The following is a 20,824-nucleotide window of genomic DNA, read 5'->3' as shown; positions in this document are numbered from 1 at the left end:
TCCTCTCCTCTTCTCCCCTCCTTTTCCCTCTCCTCTCCCCTGTTTTGCGGTGGGTACCAGGTAGCTAAAAATATTATAATCTAAGCATGTTATAATGTAAAAAGTAAGTATTCCTCATTCTCAGAAGTAAAACTGACATTTATGAAGAGCCTACCATATGCCAGGTACTTTATACACAGAATCTCATTTAATCTTTACAGCAGCATGCCTGGGCGGGGGGGTAGGGGGAGTATTATCCTCATTTAGGGTTGAAAATGTGGCACTGAAAGGCCCCAGAGTCCCCAAGAAATGCTGAAAAGCAGGAGGGAGTTAGAGTGTGAACTGAAGACCAATCTCTTTTTACTAGATCGTTTCCCCAGGTAGTTAATAGAGATTTGTTCAGGTGACAAATAGATCTCTATACTTCAAATAAGTTGATATCCCAAATGAACAATCATAGTTGTTCTTATTCATAAGTAAGCATATCTTTAGTATCATAGAAACAGAGCATAACAAAGGAATGTTTAAAAAAATGTGAGCCTAGCAGTGTATATTTTTAAAATCTATGTGCTTCTATTAAAATGTAAAGGAAGATTCGACTCTCCGTTATTTCCCGTCTGAGTAATTTATGCCACATAATTTCTTTTTAAAAAAAATATATTTCATTATTGATATCAGAGAGGAAGTGAGAAAGACAGAGAGATAGAAACATCAATGATGAGAGAGGATCATTGATTGGCTGCCTCCTGTATGCCCCCTACTGGGGATCGAGCCTACAACCCAGGCATGTGTCCTCGGCCGGAATTGAACCTGGGACCCTTCAGTCCGCAGGCTAATGCTCTATCCACTGAGTCAAGGCAGCTAGGGCTATGCCACATAATTTCTAACTCTTTAACTTACAGAAAGAGAGCGAAGAGCACCATCGTTTACTCAAAGGGGGACCTTTCAAGTTAAACCTTTACCCAAGAGAATATTTTGATACCAATCCTTATTTTTCTGAGAAAACTTTACCTCCAATTAAGAAGGCAGAGAAGAAAGAAGTACTCCCAAGCCCCTTTAAGCCCTCTTCTCCTGGTAAAAAGGTAAGATAAGAGTTTTAGAATGAAAAGATATTAAGCATTTATTATTATTTTTTTTAATATTAAGCATTTTCAAGAAATAGTGCCTCTTGCCGTCAAATTGCTTTATTGCCCATGTAAACAATAAACTTTTGTTTTGTATTCATGCCAAGAATCATGAAACCAGTTTTTATAAAATTATGAAAAGGCATAAAGTATGGCCAGTGTATGGGAGTAAGGAAGCTCTTATAATGATTATTAATCAGTTCAAATATATTTGAGTTTACAGTTGATTCTTCTAAGTGCCTCTCTAATCTTAGGTATAGTTTTTCTCAAAATCATAAAAAGCCAGGCCATCTTTTAGTTTTTGAAATGATTGAGATGAATTTTCTCACTTTGCTGAAGTTTACAAGTTTGAATAAAAATGGAAATACTTCTTTTAATTTATAAACCTTGGTTTATACATTTCTTCCTTCTGTGAATTGCCTGTTTACTTTTCCTGCAGATTTTCTAGTAGGATATTTGTAAGATCTTTTTGTACGCTAAGGATATTGTTCTGTTTTCATCTGTGTTGAAAATATATATATATATTTTAGTTTGCTGAATGTTTTACTTTGAGTATGGTATTTTGTGCTATTCAGAAATTTAGTAATTTGATGTAGTCAAACTTAAGCATTTGCATTTTAATATAAGAATTACAGTGTCTTAACCCCATGAAATTGCTGGTAGGGAGACTTTTTGCTGGTAGCTACATTAAACAAAATAGACAACTTTCTTTAAATGTAAAACCAACTCCATAGACAATACAAAATATGGATAAACTTCAACATCTAATGTTTTTAAGAAGCCTTTTACAAAACCACATAAAATGGTCTCATTCTGATTTGTAGGCTGGCGGAATGAAGGCAGGAACATTCGACCCTTACCCGTCACATTCTATTGACCCATATTCGGCTAAATCAGAAAAACCCAGCAAAGCTGCTAAGATTTTCCACCCGCCAGGTGGACCAAAAAGCAGACCAATCGAAAGTATAATGACTTTGAATGTCAAAAGGTAGTAATATGTTACATTTACTTCATTAATCAAGAAAAATTGTTTTCAACTTTTAGATTTCTTTAAAACCATATCTTTGATTTGTACACACTTTTAAAAATGACAAATTTGGATGACTTTAGAAATCTCGGCTCTTTCCGTATACCTTCCCTCTTTTGTAGTTCTTTCCCATCTGAAATTCTCAATGGAAAAAGCTTAATTTATGTACCAAACTATTCTGTCCATAATTTTTAAAGCAAATCTGTAGCATCTTATTATGAGTCACTTGAAACTACTTATCGTCCAGTTAGCTGCACATGTTAACACTAGAGGCCCAGTGCACAAATTCGTGCACTGGTGGGGTCCAGTCAGCCCACCCCGATGGGGGCCGATCAGGGGCAGGGCCAGCCGGGGTGAGGGGCTGCAGTCGTTCTGGTTGTTGTGCCATTTGGTCGCTGTGCTTTTATTATATAGGATCGTTCTCAGCGAGAGTTTTTGACCCTTGTTATAGGGCTCCAGGCTCTCAGAAGATCCTAATGACACTTAAGGTTTCTGTTCTTAACTTTGAAATAATCTCTTAAGAAAACTGGAAATATTCCTCTTCCTGAAAAAAATGCTATTGACATCTCGTTATAAAACTTTGAGGAAAAGCATGTTATTAAAGTATCTTAAAATTTCAATTTTACCCCGGTTTTGAGCACTCTGAAAATTGAGACTTTCTCAGGAGCTCAGAATATACATTAGAAATGGACAGTCCATCATTTTTTTGTGTGTACAATATCATAAGTGAAATAATTCATTTCTATCTGTTCATTGAAAAATGCTTTAATGCCAATTAAACTAATTAACATATTTCTGACTTCAGTGTAATCCTGCGGTGGATTACTAGTAGATAACGGACACCAAATTTGTATTCTTTCTTTTATAAAAACACGAGTAAGTACACCCTATCGGTTGTAGACAGTGATTGTGATACTGACATTTTTATTACATCACAAAAGTAGAATTGCCCTTTCACGTTTATGTGATTTAACTGTGTCTACAGGACTAATGTTCTGGGAGCAGTTTTCTCTGAGCTGTTTTCTATCCAGAGAACAGACCTGAGAGAGTTCCATGTGTGCCCTAGCGAATATGTTTGGACAGAAAAGAGCAACTGCTTGCTGCTTTGAAAAATCAGAAGTTTACCTTCTGTTTAGTAATTTTGAGTTTATTGAAACCTCTTTCTTTTTACATTATCGCAAATATTACCCTAAATCAAGTTTAAGCTCCGTTTACCCTAATTTTAAAACTAGTAAATCTCTGGATCATAGTATTTAAAATTGGTCCCATAAGTCAATTTTTCTTTCCTAAATTACATTTTAAAAATATTTTTGATTTATTTAAAGTGACGCTTTTTAATTTGGTGAGGAAATGTGATTTTGGGTTGTTAATTTTTTAAATTGTAAAACATTTTTTAAAGAATTTACAGATATATTACCTGCACCTATATAATTAAATGGACATTTATTTTCTAATTTTAGGGCATTGAATATGAAGAACTACAAGACTGCTTCAATACCATCCTTTTAGGCTCTGGAAGACAAGTAGCTTTCATTATCAAGTGCAAATTATTTGAAAAAATATAAAATGTTGTAGGATAGATAACCCAAACATTTAAAAGATATTTAATCCTACCACTCTAATACTCTTGTCTTAGTACTATTAATGAATAAATAGTATTTGCTGATAATTTGATTGCTGGTGTGTGTCTCTTCCACCCCCCACCCCCCCAATATATTTTTTATTGATTTCAGAGAGGAAGGGAGAGAGAGAGAGAGAGAGAGAGAGAGAGAGAGAGAGAGAGAGAGAGAGAGAAAGATCAGTGGTGAGAGAGAATCATTGAGCAGCTGCCTCCTGTAGGCCCCACACTGGGGATGGAGCCTGCAACCGGGCATGTGCCCTGACTTGGAATCCAACCGTGACTTCCTGGTTCATAGGTTGACACTCAACCACTGAGCCAATGCCAGCCGGGCTGGTATGCGTTTTTGAGAATATAATGTTTAGAACTTTTATACAATTTTGAAGTATAGTGTATCAATTGAGAGCTCTTACTCCTAATGTGAAAAAGCTGCAGGGTTGTGGGGGAGGGGAATGTGGAGGCTGAGGAGGATAGAAAGTACACAGTAAATTCTTAACTTGGAGGTGAAAATTGGATTGATAGCTATCCAAGTGTCAGCCTATTAGAGCATTCCTATCAAAGATAAATATGGATCCATTCATATTGCATAGAGTCACACTTTATAGAGTAAGGCAGATGTCTCCGTGTACAGGGCACCGTGCCTTCCATTCATGACCTCTAAAGCATCACCCAGTGCAGCCCCAGGGTGAGCTGGGGGGAGGGAGAACAGGGAACACACTTTTACTTCATTATTTTATAAAGAATGACAAAGTTGCAAGGTGGATGAAGGTGGTCCTTGGTGTCCTCTCTGCCCCTCTCCTGGTTAGCGGTCCAAGCTGCCTCTCCTGGGGCACCTCCCACTCCCAGGCCTTACCCTCTGGTTTCCAGGTTCTCTCTTCTGCACTCACTCTACCACTTTTCAAACTATCTGTTGTTAAAAGATACAATTTAAACGCATTACTATAATTCACCATGAGGTCTATCAGTAGTCCTCATTGATTTTAGGGGTGGTGGTGGTGTTTGTAATATAAAAGAGAAATTTACAATATCTATTAATGTAATGCATTGGGGAAGTTATTTTTTTCTAATGATCTTTATCCCTTCTTATTTTTTAATTTTTAAAATTCATCTTTATTGTTGAAAGTATTGTAGATGTCCCCTTTCCTTCTCTTAACCCCCTTGACCCTTTTGACCCCACACCACCCCCCTCAGGCCTTCACCGCACTATTGTCTGTGTCCATGGGTTATGCATATATGCATATAAGTTATTTCCCTCTGAGAGTTATCAGTCTGTTCCATGCTTCTATGTCTCTGAATCTATTTTGTTCATCAGTTTATTTTGTTCATTGGGGAAGTTATTATTTTTTAAAATATATTTTTATTGATTTCAGAGAGGAAGGGAGAGGGAGAGATAGAAACATCAATGATGAGAGAGAATCATTGATTGGCTACCTCCTGCCCAACCCCTACTGTGGATCCAGCCTGCAACCAGGGGAATGTGCCCTGACCGGGAATTGAACCCTGACCTCCTGGTTCATGGGTTGACACTCAACCACTGAGCCACACCAGCCGGGCAGGAAATTATTTTTGGTTCACGGTGCTTTCTTAGACTTGTCCTTCTGCCATCCTAGGTTTCTTAGAACAGGAAGTCAGAATGTGTAGAGGCTTCAGTACTCTTCGTTTGGAACCATTTTTATCCCAATGGGGAAACTATGTCAATCCAGATATAAATCTGGCTTTTAAAGGGATTGCAGAAGGTACAGAGAACTTTTCCTATTGTCAAATGTGCATATTTTTATTGTCTTGCCTTATAACTGTTTACTTTTTTCTAAAAGAATATTTAAAATTCTTATTTCCTACCCAAAGTATAATGCAGAATGAACATCTTACAGACATTATCAAGGGTATAATGTAACTCAAAGGGGAAAACGTGTGTCTTCAGAATGGGAGTTGTTTTACCAGGTGCATAAACTGCATAAAATTCATATAGTTGTACATTGATAAATCTTACCCAACAAGTCTTGCATATATGTTCTTTTGAGATAGAGGCTTATAATTTCAGATTTTATTAAGATCTTAATATTTGCTCATTTCACCTCTGCCTTTATTAGCTGTAGCTTTTATTAATGTGCCTCTCATAGCAATGCAAACTCCGTGTAACATTCACAGACGGGAATCTGCATCTAATGCCTGACTAAAGGGTGTAAGAAGGAGTAGGGCAGCGGGCAGAGCTTATCTAGAGTTTACATATATGTGTTGTGTCAATTTACAGAAAAAGGAATGCAGAAACCAGTAAGAGGAATAGTGAAGCATGTAGGAAAATTAAGATTTTTACGATGATGGAAGAACACACATACATACGCATTTTACTTGACGGTGCTTTATTGGTGATGACCATTGATTTATTTTTTTTAATCATTATTGACTCTTCTTTTAATTTTGAAAATATAACATTAGTTTCCTGTGAAACAACTTTCCCTCCCCAAACTTAGACATGAGGAGTTAAGACATGGTCACTGGCATCTTATCTCTTGATGACTCAGGCATCTAGTGATCTTCAGGCCCATTATGATGCCTGTATGATGTGAGTAGCTTTTTGTATTCACCATCAGTGAATAATGGAAGAAATAAGCTTGCTTAGAAGCCATTAATTTCTATGAGTCATCCAACCATACCTATGTAAGGCTTAAAATGGAAACAAAGATTGAGGATGCTAACTTGTGGAAGACTTAATGAGATTCAGGTCAACAAGAAACTCCACTGGGACTGGGAGAAAGTTAAGCAGCAGCACATCATATCTTCTGGAAGTCTTATCTTTCGTCCTTAGAGGCTGATTTTTGAACAAAGCAATATAATTGATTAAACTCTAGTGAGACTGATAAAGAAAAAAGAAGTAACCCCAAATTACCAATGTCAGAAATTAAAGATGGGATATCACCACACGTCCTCTGGATATTACAAAGATAATAAGGATTATTATGGACAACTGTTTGTCAATACATTTGAGAACTTACATCAATGTACAAGATTATCAGAACATACCAATAATCAAACTGGCTTAAAGATATAAAAATCTGAATTGTTCCATATCTATTCGTGAGATTTGTTTTGTAATGTAAACCTTCCCATTTGGAAGACTGCAGGCCAATTGGTGAATTCTATTATGTATTGAAGGAAGAGATAACATCAATAATGCCAATCCTACACTAATCCTTTCAGAAAACAGAGGAGAAGGGAACACTTCCCAACACATTTTTTAAAAATATATTTTATTGATTTTTTTACAGAGAGGAAGGGAGAGAGATAGAGAGTTAGAAACATCGATGAGAGAGAAACATCGATCAGCTGCCTCCTGCACACTTCCCACTGGAGATGTGCCCGCAACCAAGGTACATGCCCTTGACCGGAATTGAACCTGGGACCTCTCAGTCCGCAGGCCGATGTTCTATCCACTGAGCCAAACCGGTTACGGCATTCCCAACACATTTTATGAGGCCAGATTTCCTTGGTACCAAACCAGATAAAGACATTAAAAGAAAAAAAAAATATGGAGACCAATATCTTTCTGAGCACAGAAGAAATCCTTAACTAAATCAAATTGAACCCAAGAGTGTATATTAAAAGGATAATACATGACCTAATGGAGTTTATTCCAGCAATGCAAAGTTAGTATGTTCCAAAATTAATCAATGTAATTACCATATTAACAGATTAAAGGGGAAAAACACACCTCAATAAATGCAGAAAAAGCATTTGGTAAAATTCAACAAGTTTATATAGCAAGCAGTCTTGGAAGAAGATATAGTGTCTTGCTCTGGAGCAAAGGGCAGGTTTGCTTTCAGCCTTGGAAGCTAGAGTTAGTGACTCCCTGGAGCAGGGGCAGATATGCTAACTGACCTGTATGATAAAGGTAAAGTTTAGAGCAAAGGATGGGCATGCGTACTGCACTTATACAATACTAGAGGCCTGGTGCACAAAATTCATGCATGGGTAGGGTCCCTAGGCCTGGCTGGGGCCTGCCTTCGTTCTGCACCACCCTCTGGTGGTCAGTGCACGTCATAGCGAGCGATCGAACTCCCGGTCTCCCGGTTGAACTCCCAAGGGGACACTTTGTATATTAGCTATATATATATATTTGGGTTCCCTAACCTCAGAGTTCTCTCCTGCAATAGAACTGACTGTGGTCCTTTTCATGCTGTTTATAGGAATTGGAGAACCAATGCAAAAAAAAAGCTAATATTCTGGCTACTGCTGTTGCTATAACAAACTGTCCTTTACCTCTGACCCAGGTGTCTCATGTCTTCCACTAGAACTCATGAAACTGTGAGGCTAACATAATAGCCTACAAGTTGGGTGACATCTCATACTGTTCACAGTTCTGGAATATATATGTAATTTAAGGGCCATTAGAATACACTCGGCTTAATTTACATCAGCTGGACCCAGGGAGCCAGCAGAGCCACTCCCTTGGGGGCGTGACCAGTCAAAAGATTGGGCGCCACCCAGTTTGACTCCCCTGCCCAGTGTTAAGGGGATGGATCTCATGATGTCGAAGGCCCACCCAGATGTGATGTAACTTCCTGTAATTCAAGTATAAAATAAACACGCATAAAATAAACACGCTGCTTTGGGACTTGGTCTCTCCGCCTCTCCGCCAGAAGAGGACAGAAGCCCACTTATGTCTTTCTTTCATTTTCTCAATCCCCGAAGCGCCTCCATTTGAAGGAACCGGTTCAAGCTCTCTTTCCCGTGTGGGAGCTCTCTTTCCCGTGTGGGACGTGAAAAAGGGAGCCCCACGCCCCGGAACAATGTAATATGTAATATGTAATATATAATATACAATGTATAATACATAATACATAATTTATAATATATAATATATAAATAAAATTTCAATTTCTAATTAAAAAACTAGTTTAATAAATTACAGAGTAAATGTAATCATATGTAAAAGCAAATTAAAATTATTTTGTAGACAAAAAGTTCTGGCACAAAGGATCTTGAAACATTGATTTTAGAAATTTATTTACATCTCTTGGATGGAAGCAATTGATTCAGTTTACTTGGAATTCCTGGAAAGAAAGAAGAATTTGTTTTAAGGTGGGAGTGCTGAATGTACTTCAGAAAAAACAATAATTTAAAAAACCCCTGCTCCCTCCCAAAGTTGCTTTGTACGTATACAATGTATAGAAGTAATATGAATAAAATAACATGAGTTTTATAAAAAAGAGCAAAACCTCTAAATAATTCCACTATATAATAAATTGGATACAAATCTTACAAAACTAAGTTGTATTCATCTTAAAAGTTCCCTTCTTTTTAAAAAAATATACTTTTATTGATTTCAGAGAGGAAGGGAGAGGGAGAGAGATAGAAACATCAATGATGAGAGAGAATCATTGACTGGCTGCCTCCTGCACATCCCCTACTGGGGATCAAGCCCTCAACCCAGGCATATGCCCTGATGGGGAATTGAACCATATATTGAACCTGCTTTATAGTTTGACACTCAACCACTGAGCCACATGGGCCAGGTGAAAAAGTTTCCTCCTTATTACTGTCCTCTGACTCATGCCCAGTAGGCTAAAGGAATCTTACTTTCTATTAATCCACCACAATATACATACCTTTTAATTCAGGAGCTAAAGGCCTACTCCTGGGACCAGAGGTGTCTTCGTATGTATCATGGTTGTCAAAATGGAATTTCTCTCTTCTTGATATGTAACCCATTTTTGACAGGTCACCATGCTGACCACAGATTTTTTGCATTAGATTTAAGTATTCTCTTTGAAGATTCCGCATCTCAAACTCCAAGGTGTCCCTCTCATTCTCTATACTTCTCACATAGTTCTCTAAAAGTAGTTTGTCTTCTGAAAGTCTACTGATGCTGCTTTCAAATTGTATATTTTCTTGACTATGTTTTTTTAGTTCTTCCTTTAGAATCTGATTGTCTGTTTTAATTTCCATGACCATTTTCGATAACATTTCACATTCATTACCCATTTCAGATAAACTATTCTTATAAATACTAGCTTCTGATTTTGCATTTTTTATTTCATTCAGGAAATTCTCTTCGGTAGTAGACTGGTATGTTTGCATGTTCTCAATTTCTCTTTCCATCATTTGCCTGGCAGCAGTAGATTCTTGTAATGTTGTTTCAAGACTAAGTTTTTCATTATTGACTGTTTCTATTATTTGAAGCAGGGCCTCATGTTCAGTTTTTGCCAATCTTTCTCTCTCTTTCAGCTGCACTACCTCTAGCTGGCTTTCTTTTAGTTCATTTTCAAGTGAGCTTTTTTCCTTTAGAAGCTGGTAGGTTTTCTTCTCTAACATTTCCCTTTCATCTTGTATCAATAGAATATTTGTTTGCATTGATTCCATTTCTATGCTCATTCGATTATATTCATTATTGACAATGGCCATATCGTTTTGAGTTTTGTGTTCTTTATGTGTTAGCTTATCTAATGTTTCTATCATTTGTTGTTTCTCCAAAGAAAGTTGACTATTTTTTTCCTCTAGAGTTTTATTTTGTCCTTGGAGAACATTATATTTACTAGGTACTTGTTTCAATTCTTCAATACAGTTTTTGCGCTCTTCGTCTGTTTTAATTAATTGGGACTGAATAGTGTTCTTTTCTTCAACCAAATCCTTAAGTTTCTTCTCATATATTTCAATTTTCTGTATCAGAGATTGTGTGGTAAAGACCAGAGGTTTTATTTTGGTCTTAAGGGCTAGATTTTCATTCTCCAGCTCTGCTACTTTTTTCTGTACCTGTATAGATTCTTTTAGGTAATTCTGTAAGTACTGAATTTTTGCAACACACTGCTCAGTCATGGAATTAACTTTGGATGTTTTCTCATTTTCAAATATTATTGGTCCTCGTTTTACTACAAGTGGTTGCCTTTCTTTGTCTTTCATTTCATATTTTGTTGAGTCAAAGAATGACGGTGTAAATGGAAGTCTGGAACGGAATTTTAAATCTGCAGTATTCTTGTCAGTGATAGGAATTTCTTTATTGTTTTTCTCATTCTTCTTTCCCCTATGTGTTTCACTCCTAGACAATTTTTTACATTTCCTACAAAAATTCAGATGGAATTTTGACACTGATTCCCTGAGTGGGAGTAATTTGCCTATTAATGCCTCTAATTCTAAAATTCGCTTTGATTTTATATCTTCATGTAAGTTACTTTCCATATTTTCATCCTTAATAAAGTTAATTTTTTCCTTGTGAATGGGGGACAGGTCATATTGAGTATTACTTTGAACATTTGTATCCATCTTTAAAGTTTGAAGTTCATTTGTAAGTGCCAGTTCCCTGTCGTGTGACTTTTGCAGCTCTTTCTTCATTTGCTTGATAGAATGGCAAATATCATCTAAATTTTCACGAAATCCGTGCTTGGGGAAAGGCACAGTAATTTTGGAATTATCCAGAATTACTGTGTCAGCTCGAGGCATAACATTTTGAGGTGCATTAGCTAGAAAACTATAAATGTTATAATTCTTCAACATGTCAGAATTTTCTGAAGTGTTCATAATCATGTTTGAGGCTGGATTATCCATGGAAGTTCTTAGAGTTAATATGTCTTTGAAATGCATCTGGGGCGGCATATTTACACTTGGTGAGAGACTGTTGACATTATCGCTACTGAATTTTTCTTCCATTGAAGGAAGAGTCCTCGAGTCCTCAAAATGATGAATTTTCTCCACAGAGAGGATTTCTTCTTGATTCTCTGTAGGCTAGTAACAATAAGAAGCACACTGTAAATGTACTGTCATTTGCCACATGACCAACATATTAAGATAACAATTTGTGGAGGATTTGTTTTTGCAAGCAAACGAGCATTTTAATCACATAGACAGCGAAGAAGCCCAACAAGTATGATTCATTTCCTCCAGAAAATCTAACAACAGTTGAGATCTGTAACTCTGGTCTTTGCAATTTGCTTAGAAAGTATACTTATTTCCTTCAAGGGTGAGATTCATGAGCCAACCCCTCAATTTCAGAAATAGACATTTAACCTCTCTCAGGAGACCATCACAGATGGATGGGAAAGAGAGAAGCAATAGGCCAAATGGAGGTTTAAAGAAAAATGAATATTTCCACTTCTCGGCTATTTGTCTCCCTCAGCTTGCATTCCTAGTTCCAGATGATTCTAGGGGCTGTGAGGATCCTGAAAATGTGAGTGCGAATCAGTACGGACACAGTGACACTGGTATGGACCTGTCCTAGTGCATTCACCCCGGGTCTAGGTCAAGCCTAAAGTAGAAAAACTCAAAAGTGGACAGATAGACTATAACAACTGCCCTGTATTTCATTTACTTGGGGATCTTTGGGTATCTGGACTAAGTTAAATGCCCTTCATACACCCTCCTAAGGGAAATGGGATGTTGCAGAAGTATGGGGGTAAACTCACGCCTTTTAGGGTTTTCAGGACAGGAATTTCCTTCTTTTCCTCTCTGACAATCCAGTCGCCCTGTGAAGAAGGGGAAAACGTAAAGTTGAAGATAAACTAGTTGTGGTAACATTTTTGAAATACCCAAATATAGAATGATTTTGTACAGAATAACATACCTTTTCATTGTGTGTGTTGAATACTAGATTTTTTTCTGAGCTAAACTGTGGGTTTTCTACTTCAATAATACTTTTGTTCAGTATGTCACTAATTTCAGATTGTACCTTTAAAAAGATAAATCGAGAATGTTAGAATTTGATTTCAGGTTTATAAACTTATGAATGTCCAGGAGTAATAGTATAATTAAAAGATAACTTTTAATTTCCCGCATGTAAAAATTCTTTCCTATCACATAAAATTAAAACTTATTGTAATCTATATAATTAAAGATATCTTTAATAAAATGATCCCCTTATTATGTGATTATAAAATTAGAAAGACTAAACTTAGGAAAACAATAAAATCTTACGCAGTATATTCAAATCGTTTTAGATGTTTGATTTTTACATTGTTGAATGCATCAGAGACCTCTGTATCAGAGGTCTACTCCTTTGACCTCTGACATCAGAATGGAACCTAGTCTGTCACTCTCAGGAGTTTCATCTTCTCTTCCCATTCCCCTGCAATTGCTTTTAGTACAAGAATATTGGGGTGAAGTTTATATCGAGTCTTCAGCGAATAAGTGCTGTGTTCTGCAACCCCAATATTCATACCCAAACCTCCTCTTTACACTACCCTGCATTCCTTCTGTATAAAGTCCATGCAGAGTTGGTGATGCGGATCCCTCCTCCAGCTCCAGGCGTGGTAGGTGACTCAGCCCTAACCAGTGGGAGCATTGCCTCCCCTGGCACGTGACCGGACCTGGGCCAATCAGAATCAGGCCGAGAACCTCAGTATAAACCGGGAAGAGGGAAAAGCATGGTGGTCCCCTCTCTGGCTGGGATCTGGAGGGAGAAAGGTGTGAACTCCTAGCAGCCCCTTCGTCACTGCTTGGAGTCTGAGGATCCATGACTGTGGAAAGCAGATACTTATCTGATGTCCTGAATCCTGATCACGTGACTTCAGCCTTCCCCGAGTGAAAATCCCTAGGGTTTTCAGTTACCCCAGCTAGTGCACTTTCCCCCTTAGTCAGTTTGGGTTAAATTTTGTGTCACTTATTATTTTTTTAAAATATATTTTTATTGACTTCAGAGAGGAAGGGAGTGGGAGAGAGAGACAGAAACATCAATGATGACAGAGAATCATTGATTGGCTGCCTTCTGCATGCCCCCCACTGGGGATGGAGCCGGCAGCACCAGCATGTGCCCTTGACAGGAATCAAACCTGGGACCCTTCAGTCCGCAGGCCGACGCTCTATTCACTGAGCCAAACAGGCTAGGGCAAATTTTGAATCATTTATAATGAGAGTCCCTGTCTGTAGACTATATACAGTCAGTCTAAAAAACAGCCAGTGAGCGCTATTTATTTTTGTCTCATATCCAAGTATATGTAACAGAATATAGTTTTCCCCAAATTTTGAGCCTAGAAATGTTGTGACCTCTATTATATTACACAGGAGGCCTGATGCATGAAATTCGTGCAAGGGGCTTGGCCCTAGTGGCCTCAGCTGCCTCGACCCTCACAGCCCTCATGGCCCCACGGCCTCGCCCCCTGCCCACTGGTTGTTCTGGAATGTTGTTCCGCTGTCTGGTCTAATTAACATATTAGCTCTTTATTATATAGGATTCTGTATCGGCTGACCAATTGGCCAGTGGACATCAGAAATGTGGAGGATCGTTTCCGTTTGGATATTTCCTGTGTGCGGATGAAGCGAAACGTACCATGCTGACATTCTGCAAAGTCTGTATTCGGAGAGCCTGAAATGATTCCAGTTGGTGCTGAAGGGCCTGCAACAAAGTGAACAAGGCGTGGGATTGAGTGTTTTTGGGGAGGTGAACATGTGCTTGGATTGTTGATTTTGCGTTAATATCCCCAAAGATGCCAGGAGGGACCCCAGGACGGTCAGGTGACTCACAGTCTTCGCCATCCTTGCTCACTCTCCAATGCATTTTCGTGAAGAGTCTTGTGGAAAACCCATACGCACTTAGAAATTATTTATTCTGGAAACGATCAGCCTTCACCAACATGTTTGGAGAAAATAAAACACACTCACTTTCAATGCTGATGGTGGTTGAACTTGATTTTCTGATTCTGCTGTGCAGCCATATTCTAAAAAGAAAAATTGAACAGTCGTGTGATTTCTTTTCGAGGTTTTGTTTTTAAACAACTGTAATGGAAAGCAGTCTCCTGTTCTGGATGGTGAGATGAAGAGATCATGAGAATTTGAGGTGCACATTAGGAAGAACCCAAGGCTCATCACATAATCAGTTTAAGAAATAATTGTTTTCACTTAAAGTACCTAGTTGAGGTTGTAAAGGTGGTTTTACTGTACTTGTAACACCAAGCTTGAAACTTTCAAAAACTCAAACATTTTTGTTTGTTTCTGGGATATACTAGTAATATATATATATATATATATATATATATATATATATATATATTTATTTATTTATTTTTGTAAAAATACTAATAATCCTCATGTTATGAGAGGACCTTGGCAAACTACTGTATGGGTCTTAGTGTCTATGAAACAGCCATGTAATATCCTTTCTCCTTATCATGGAAAACAAGTTGGATTAACGAAGCCTAAGTCTCGCCATGCTCTTACAGTCTTATAAAGACCCGTGTGTTCCTTCCCAGAAAGTCGGTTACAGATCTGCATCAGGGGAGAGACTACATGCATTTCCTGACACACACCCCTCTTTGTTCCAGTGGTTGGCTACTCCCTTGCTTTGCAAATTTTTATTAAAGAATTTAAAAACAATGCAGTGTCTGAATGAAATGAAAGTTAGGAGAAAATGTGCTCCTAGGCTGACAAGTTCTGCCTTATGCGAAGGTTGTGTTTTTTTTTTTTTAAATATCTACTTTTGTTATTTTTATTTATTTATTTTTAATCCTCACCTGCAGATATTTTTTCCCATTGATTTTTAGAGAGAGTGAGAGGGAGAGGGAGAGACAGAAACACCGATGTGAGAGAGACACATCGATTGGTTGCTTCCTGCATACCCCTGACCAGGGCAGGAATCCTGCAACCCAGGTACGTGCCCTAGACCAGGATTGAACCTGGGACCCTTCAGTCCTCAGGCTGACGTTCTATCCACTGAGCCAAACCGGCCAGGGCCCTAGGAGAAGGTTGTGAGAGAGGTCAGCAGATTGTCAGATCTTCCATAAGCTGGTGGCAAAGTATGACCCCTCCCTGCCCACTGGCCCTCATCACCGGGAGGGCAACTCGGGTCCAGAGCCTGGAGCCATTTAGCCAATTGAAGAATCCCACCTTCATGGTGGGCAGGCAGGGACAGCAGGTCCACTGGGGTGTGGCTCAGCTTTGCATCTGACTGGGGAAGAAATGGGCGTCTGAAACGTTGATCTCAGGTGAAAAGGAACTCAATGGAGGCCTGGACCAGTGCAGCAAAGCTTCCTAAAGTTTTTCAGACCCTAAAACAACCTCTGCTAATGTACTTGGATAGATCAAAATGCAAATCAAAAAGAACGTATCTCCTAGAATTCCACCACCCAGAGCTAACTGTTGTTAACTCTGAGTACTCCCCCCCCCCCCGCCCCTGCCCCAGGCATGTATATGGAAAAAACAGAATGATTTTAGAATAGTGGGATCATATTACACATGCTACTTGAAAATAAATGGCATCAAATTTATATTTAATAGAATAAAAACTACACATTATTGCTAGCATTCAGATCTCTTTTCACTACATGAGAGATTATTTCCTCTGAGATCACTCTAAGCTAATGAAAATATATCAGGAAAAGGATTATGAGGTTGGAATTTTAATGTGTTTTTTTTTAATAACAAGCATTTCTATTGTATTCAGTGTTGATTTACTCCCTGCCAAGAAAGGGAGCACAGTTATGAGAAAATGAGCATCATACTTCCTCCCACAGCTGCTCCCCACTTTTTATGATATTTGCTAGTTATATTGTCTTCACACTGTGAAGTTTTATGATGTTTAATTTTGCTCTGTAACCATAATTTCCACAAAGCTGTTTAACACAGAAATAGCATATTATTATTGCAAATATTTTCAGCCCAATTTTGTTCTTAATGGATTTACTGTCCCCAATTCCATCTCCTTCTGGCACCTGCAGCAGCCGCCTCCCTTTTCTGCACACATGTCCTTGGTCTCATTAGGAGGCCTTGCAAGTTCAAGGCTAAATACAGGACTTCTTTTGCTAAAACCAAGTAAGAAAAGTGGGGCCAAAAGAAATCTAAAGACTTAGTTAAGGGACGTAGTAAATAAAAGATTGTAAAGAAAGAACATGGAGTTTATATACTGGCCTAGATTTTGTACCACTTATAAGGAGAGTCCCTCCCTCTATCTCTTCTTTCCTGACCACAGTATGTCTGCAGTTCCCACGCTGCTACTTTGCATATGGCTCACGGGCAACCTGAGCAACTCTGCTCCGAATTTCTCTCATCTCTCATCGCCCTTCCGTGAGCCCCGGGGGTCTAACCCTCTGTGATGCGGTTTCAGAGCCACTGTTTTCCTCTGCACTTTTCTGTGGCCTCATCCTTAGGGGCGTGCCTGGGGGAGGGGAGAGCAGTTGGAGCCACGTGGAGCCTTCGTTGGAGGACGTGATTTCTACTGTTGTGTTGTTCCCTGAGACTCTTGTTAGAAATCCAGTGGGAGGTGCATCCTGTTTCCACAGGAAATACTCTTTAAAAAAAAATATGATTTTATTGATTTCAGAGAGAGGAAGGGAGAGGGAGAGATAGAAACATCAATGATGAGAGAAAATCATTGATCAACTGTGTCCTGCACGCACCCTACTGGGGATCGAGCCTGCAACCCAGGCATGTGCCCTGACTGGGAATCGAACCATGACCTCTTGGCTCATAGCTCGATGCTCAACCACTGAGCCACGCTGGTTGGCCAAGGGCAGTTTCTGTGCAGTGAGGGGGACAGAGCCCTACTGAAGTGTCTTGAGAAGGGAACGGGCTGTGAAGATCTGTCCAGCACTGAGTATAGGCACTTCTTTCTCATTTCACTATGGAAGCGAATAGGTGCCTAATGGAATAGATGTGAAGATCTGTTGGGAGAGATGTGAAGATCAAGAAGGATTTTTCAAGCCTGAGAGCATCTAGTGTGCCTCCTTGCTGCTGGCGTCCCATAGGAGACAGGGAGGAGGAGATTCGGAGAACGAGGGAGGCTGATTGTGGAAGCTGAGAGAGAATTGCAGGAGAGAGAGGAGTCGCAGGCCAGGACCTTTGATTGAAACGGGGGAGGCAGAGGGTGTGGGTACCCAGCTAGGTAGGCTCGCAGATTGGAAGGCCGAGGGTGAAGGAGTTTGGGTCTGACTGCTTCTGTTTTGTTCCTGTGGTATGAGATCCTGTTACCAGTTGAGAGATAGTGGCGAGAGGCGTGGACACACGAAGAGTGAAATAGTTCTCTTGGAGAGGGTTTGGAGAAGCATTTTCTGGGAAATTAAGTAAGTTTCCTCAATAGCACTGAGCCCCGTGGTATGACTCAGAGTGTTTTCCCAGTGATATTCAGGGGACTCAGTGATGGCACAGAGCAGGCAGAGGGGTGGATTTTTCTGTTTTTAAAAAAGCTATTCAAGTAATTTTTTGTTCTTCTTATGTGTTTCTTATGGCCTCTGTGTATTTCCAAAGGAAATAAATACTTAAAAAACTTAAAAAGTACTGGGAGGGGTGCAGACCACGGAGAAGCGCAGGGCCCAGCCCTGAAGAAGCGCACACTCCCGGGAATGCACGAACTAGGGTTCATCCTACGTTAGACGTCAGTTCTCTAGCTGTGTCCTCTGGACGTGTCAGAAGTGAGAAACAAGGTAATTACAGCGGAATGGCTTTGAGGTGGTTAAGTGAAGGTCTGGGGGATTTACTCTGAAGCCTGCGGAAGACTAGGTCACACTCAGTGCGCACAGGAAGTCTTGGGTGCAGGAATCCCGTGCTGGTATCCGCTCTCTGGGTCACCCCTTCTCTCAGCACCTCTGTGCCTGGATTACCCACATTCCACATGTAGGTTATGTGCCCCAGGGGGTCTGAGCCTGGCCCATCAGCTCGATAGGGCCTTCCACCCACGGTGCTCTGCTCCCTGGCGGTCACTCTGACCCCCAGGCCCTCTGAGAGGCCTGCAGCCTGGGCAAGAGACTCCCATGTTCTGATTCCCCTGCTGGCTGGGTATTCGCACACGCCCTCTGCACGCTCATGTGGAGCTTGTGGATGGAGCTCTGTGGTTATTTCAAACACCCTCCCCACAGAATGCCCTGTCGTCCGTAAATATTTACTATAAGAAGTATTGCTTTTGGAAAAAGGATATGTTTTTCTGGGGTCTCGACAAAAATCAACAGTTCCTGTTTGGTGTTGAGAGAACCAGTATAGTGCAGTGTGGTGTTTAAGGCCTGGATCTGGACCAACCCCACTGAACGCTGGGCTCTGTCACTTGCTACCTGTGTGACCTTGGGAGTTTGTGGACCTCTCTGAGCCTCAGGTTCCTCACTCCTAATAAGGAGATAATGGTAGTACCTACTTCATAGGGTTGTTGTGAGATCAAATGAGTTGATGCATTTAAATGCTCTGAACATCTGGCACAGAGTGATGCGCCGTTTTCGCTGTTCTTAATCTGTCCCATGTACTAGCTGCTGGGAGTACGCATGTGTTGGGAGCGCCCCAATTGCGCCGGTGGATTTAAGCAATTGACCGGATACCTGTAGTAAAAGGCAGACGCGTTTCTCACGCCCTCGACCTGGGAGCTTTGGTCCCGGGGAGTTTACCTGTTTCACTGCCACCACTTTCCTTTGTCCCCTCAGAGGAATTTAGGATCTTGGACGCTGAAAGGAGGACGCAGTCAACTTCATCCCTTTCCTGATGATGCTTTTCTGCAACAGAACCAGACAGGGCTTTTGGTGTTGGTGGGAGCAGGGAGGCGGGGCGCGGGGATTCGGGACGCCGATGCCCTAAGCGGCCACCAGAGGGCGCGCTGGAGCCACGCAGCGGCGGCTGGACCAGGCGGCTTGGGCGCTGGAAGCTCTTGCTGGGCGCAGGGATGGAGGCAGCACTGTTCTGGGGTGAGCCGGCTGTGCGGGTGTGCGGCTAGTCAGGAAGACCGATGGTCTAGATGGGATGGTCTCTAGACTCTAGACTCTAGACTCTAGGGGGTGAAAGGGCCGCGCCCGGGGAGGCGGCCCCCTCCGCCCCCCACCCACTGACACCGGGTTCTCCCATAAAGGGGTGACCCCGTCCAGGCTCTTATTCCTCACAGCTTCTTTTTTCATCTAATCTCTTTTTTTTCGCTGACCCTTTCACCTCGCCTACACGAGAAATCTTCCCTCTTCACCCCACCTCTACTTTTCTATTGCTTCTCTTTTCCCCTCCCTCTCTGATGGTCTCCTGAGAGAGGTTAAATGGGGGAATATGAAAATGAGGGGTTGGCTCATTAATCTCGGGCTTGAAGGAAATACTTATCCTCCCTAAGCAAATTGCAAAGCCCAGAGAGGCAGATATCACCCCCCTTTTGTTGTTCCCGCGCACACCCCCCCCCCCCCCCCGCGCCCAAACCCGGGACCGGCTCCCTAGGGCGGCTTTCTCCCCGTCTTCCTGTTGGCCCCGAACTTGCTAGCCCAAAGCTGGGCTGAGAAAAGGGAATGTGTGGAGACAGGCGAATACTTAGGGGCTTTTGCCCCTTTTCCTGATCTCAGTTTCATTGTTTGCTTTACCCTGTGTTGTTCCTCTTATTTCAACGCTTTCATCAGAGCAGTTTCAGCTGTGGGGGTGTGAACGGCCCAAGACCAATATTGTAAAGGGCTTTGGTTTGCTGTGGTTAAGAGAAGACACCTATTTCCAATAATGAACTTAACATAGCGATGCATTAAAATACACACATTAAAGCTGTGGCCGCATGCTAACGCCCTGGGCAAACCATCTGAGGTGCGTGTGGCCTTGGAGGTGGGAGGGGTCAGCTAAGGGCTGGTTGGCCCACAGTCCATTTTTGTCCTGCTCAGAAAATGGTGCTCTGTAAGTAAACGTTTTAAATAAGTAGATATTAATTTTGCAATAACATCTATTACAGATTTTTTTTTTTTTTTTTTTTTATATATTTTATTGATTTTTTACAGAGAGGAAGGGAGAGAGATAGACAGTCAGAAACATCGATGAGAAGAGAAACATCGATCAGCTGCCTCCTGCACATCTCCCACTGGGGATGTGCCCGCAACCCAGCTACATGCCCTTGACCGGAATCGAACCTGGGACCTTTCAGTCCGCAGGCCGACGCTCTATCCACTGAGCCAAACCGGTTTCGGCTCTATTACAGATTTTGAAGGGAAAATGTAGACCAAAAATACCCCCCACTACACAATGGCTCAATACTCCGGATTACATGGACACGCTTCAGTGGGCCCAATAGAACATTGCAATTTGGAAATTAACATCGATACATACTTACCATCTGTCATCAGACCCCACTCAAGTTTCACCCGTTCTCCCGATAATGCCCTTTATAAAAGCAAAGGGTCCCGTCCAGAATCTTGCACATGCAGTTGTCATGACACGTGTCTTTACTCAGGGTCT

At 40.7% G+C, this 20,824-nt stretch overlaps 2 protein-coding genes across 5 annotated transcripts in view; one reads left to right on the top strand and one right to left on the bottom strand.

Annotated features, from left to right (window-relative positions):
- CUNH4orf47 (chromosome unknown C4orf47 homolog) overlaps positions 1-3,760 on the top strand; it is a 12,756-nt gene extending 8,996 nt beyond the window's left edge. For 2 of the 4 annotated variants that reach the window (XM_006092666.3, XM_023757130.1), the window contains exons 6-8: positions 882-1,061; positions 1,928-2,091; positions 3,591-3,751. In XM_006092666.3, coding sequence (XP_006092728.1) covers positions 882-1,061; positions 1,928-2,091; positions 3,591-3,639 — 393 coding nt within the window. In that variant the 3' untranslated portion in view covers positions 3,640-3,751. Of the gene's footprint in view, positions 1-881; positions 1,062-1,927; positions 2,092-3,590 lie in introns of all 4 variants that reach the window. The other 2 variants (XM_014459058.2, XM_023757131.1) reach the window with 2 other exon arrangements.
- A 4,989-nt stretch (positions 3,761-8,749) lies between these two features.
- Positions 8,750-20,824, bottom strand: part of CCDC110 (coiled-coil domain containing 110) — a 13,729-nt gene continuing 1,654 nt past the window's right edge. Inside the window, exons 2-8 of the mRNA XM_006092692.2 lie at positions 19,030-19,348; positions 14,333-14,388; positions 14,001-14,066; positions 12,300-12,404; positions 12,142-12,201; positions 9,355-11,464; positions 8,750-8,799 (exon numbers count right to left, since the gene is read on the bottom strand). Of these exons, the coding sequence (XP_006092754.2) occupies positions 8,750-8,799; positions 9,355-11,464; positions 12,142-12,201; positions 12,300-12,404; positions 14,001-14,066; positions 14,333-14,388; positions 19,030-19,348 (2,766 nt within the window). The remainder of the gene's footprint in view (positions 8,800-9,354; positions 11,465-12,141; positions 12,202-12,299; positions 12,405-14,000; positions 14,067-14,332; positions 14,389-19,029; positions 19,349-20,824) is intronic.

This window comes from Myotis lucifugus, unplaced genomic scaffold (genome assembly GCF_000147115.1).
Source record: "Myotis lucifugus unplaced genomic scaffold, Myoluc2.0 scaffold_102, whole genome shotgun sequence".
NCBI lineage: Eukaryota > Metazoa > Chordata > Mammalia > Chiroptera > Vespertilionidae > Myotis > Myotis lucifugus.
This window is presented reverse-complemented; position numbering and strand designations above follow the sequence as displayed.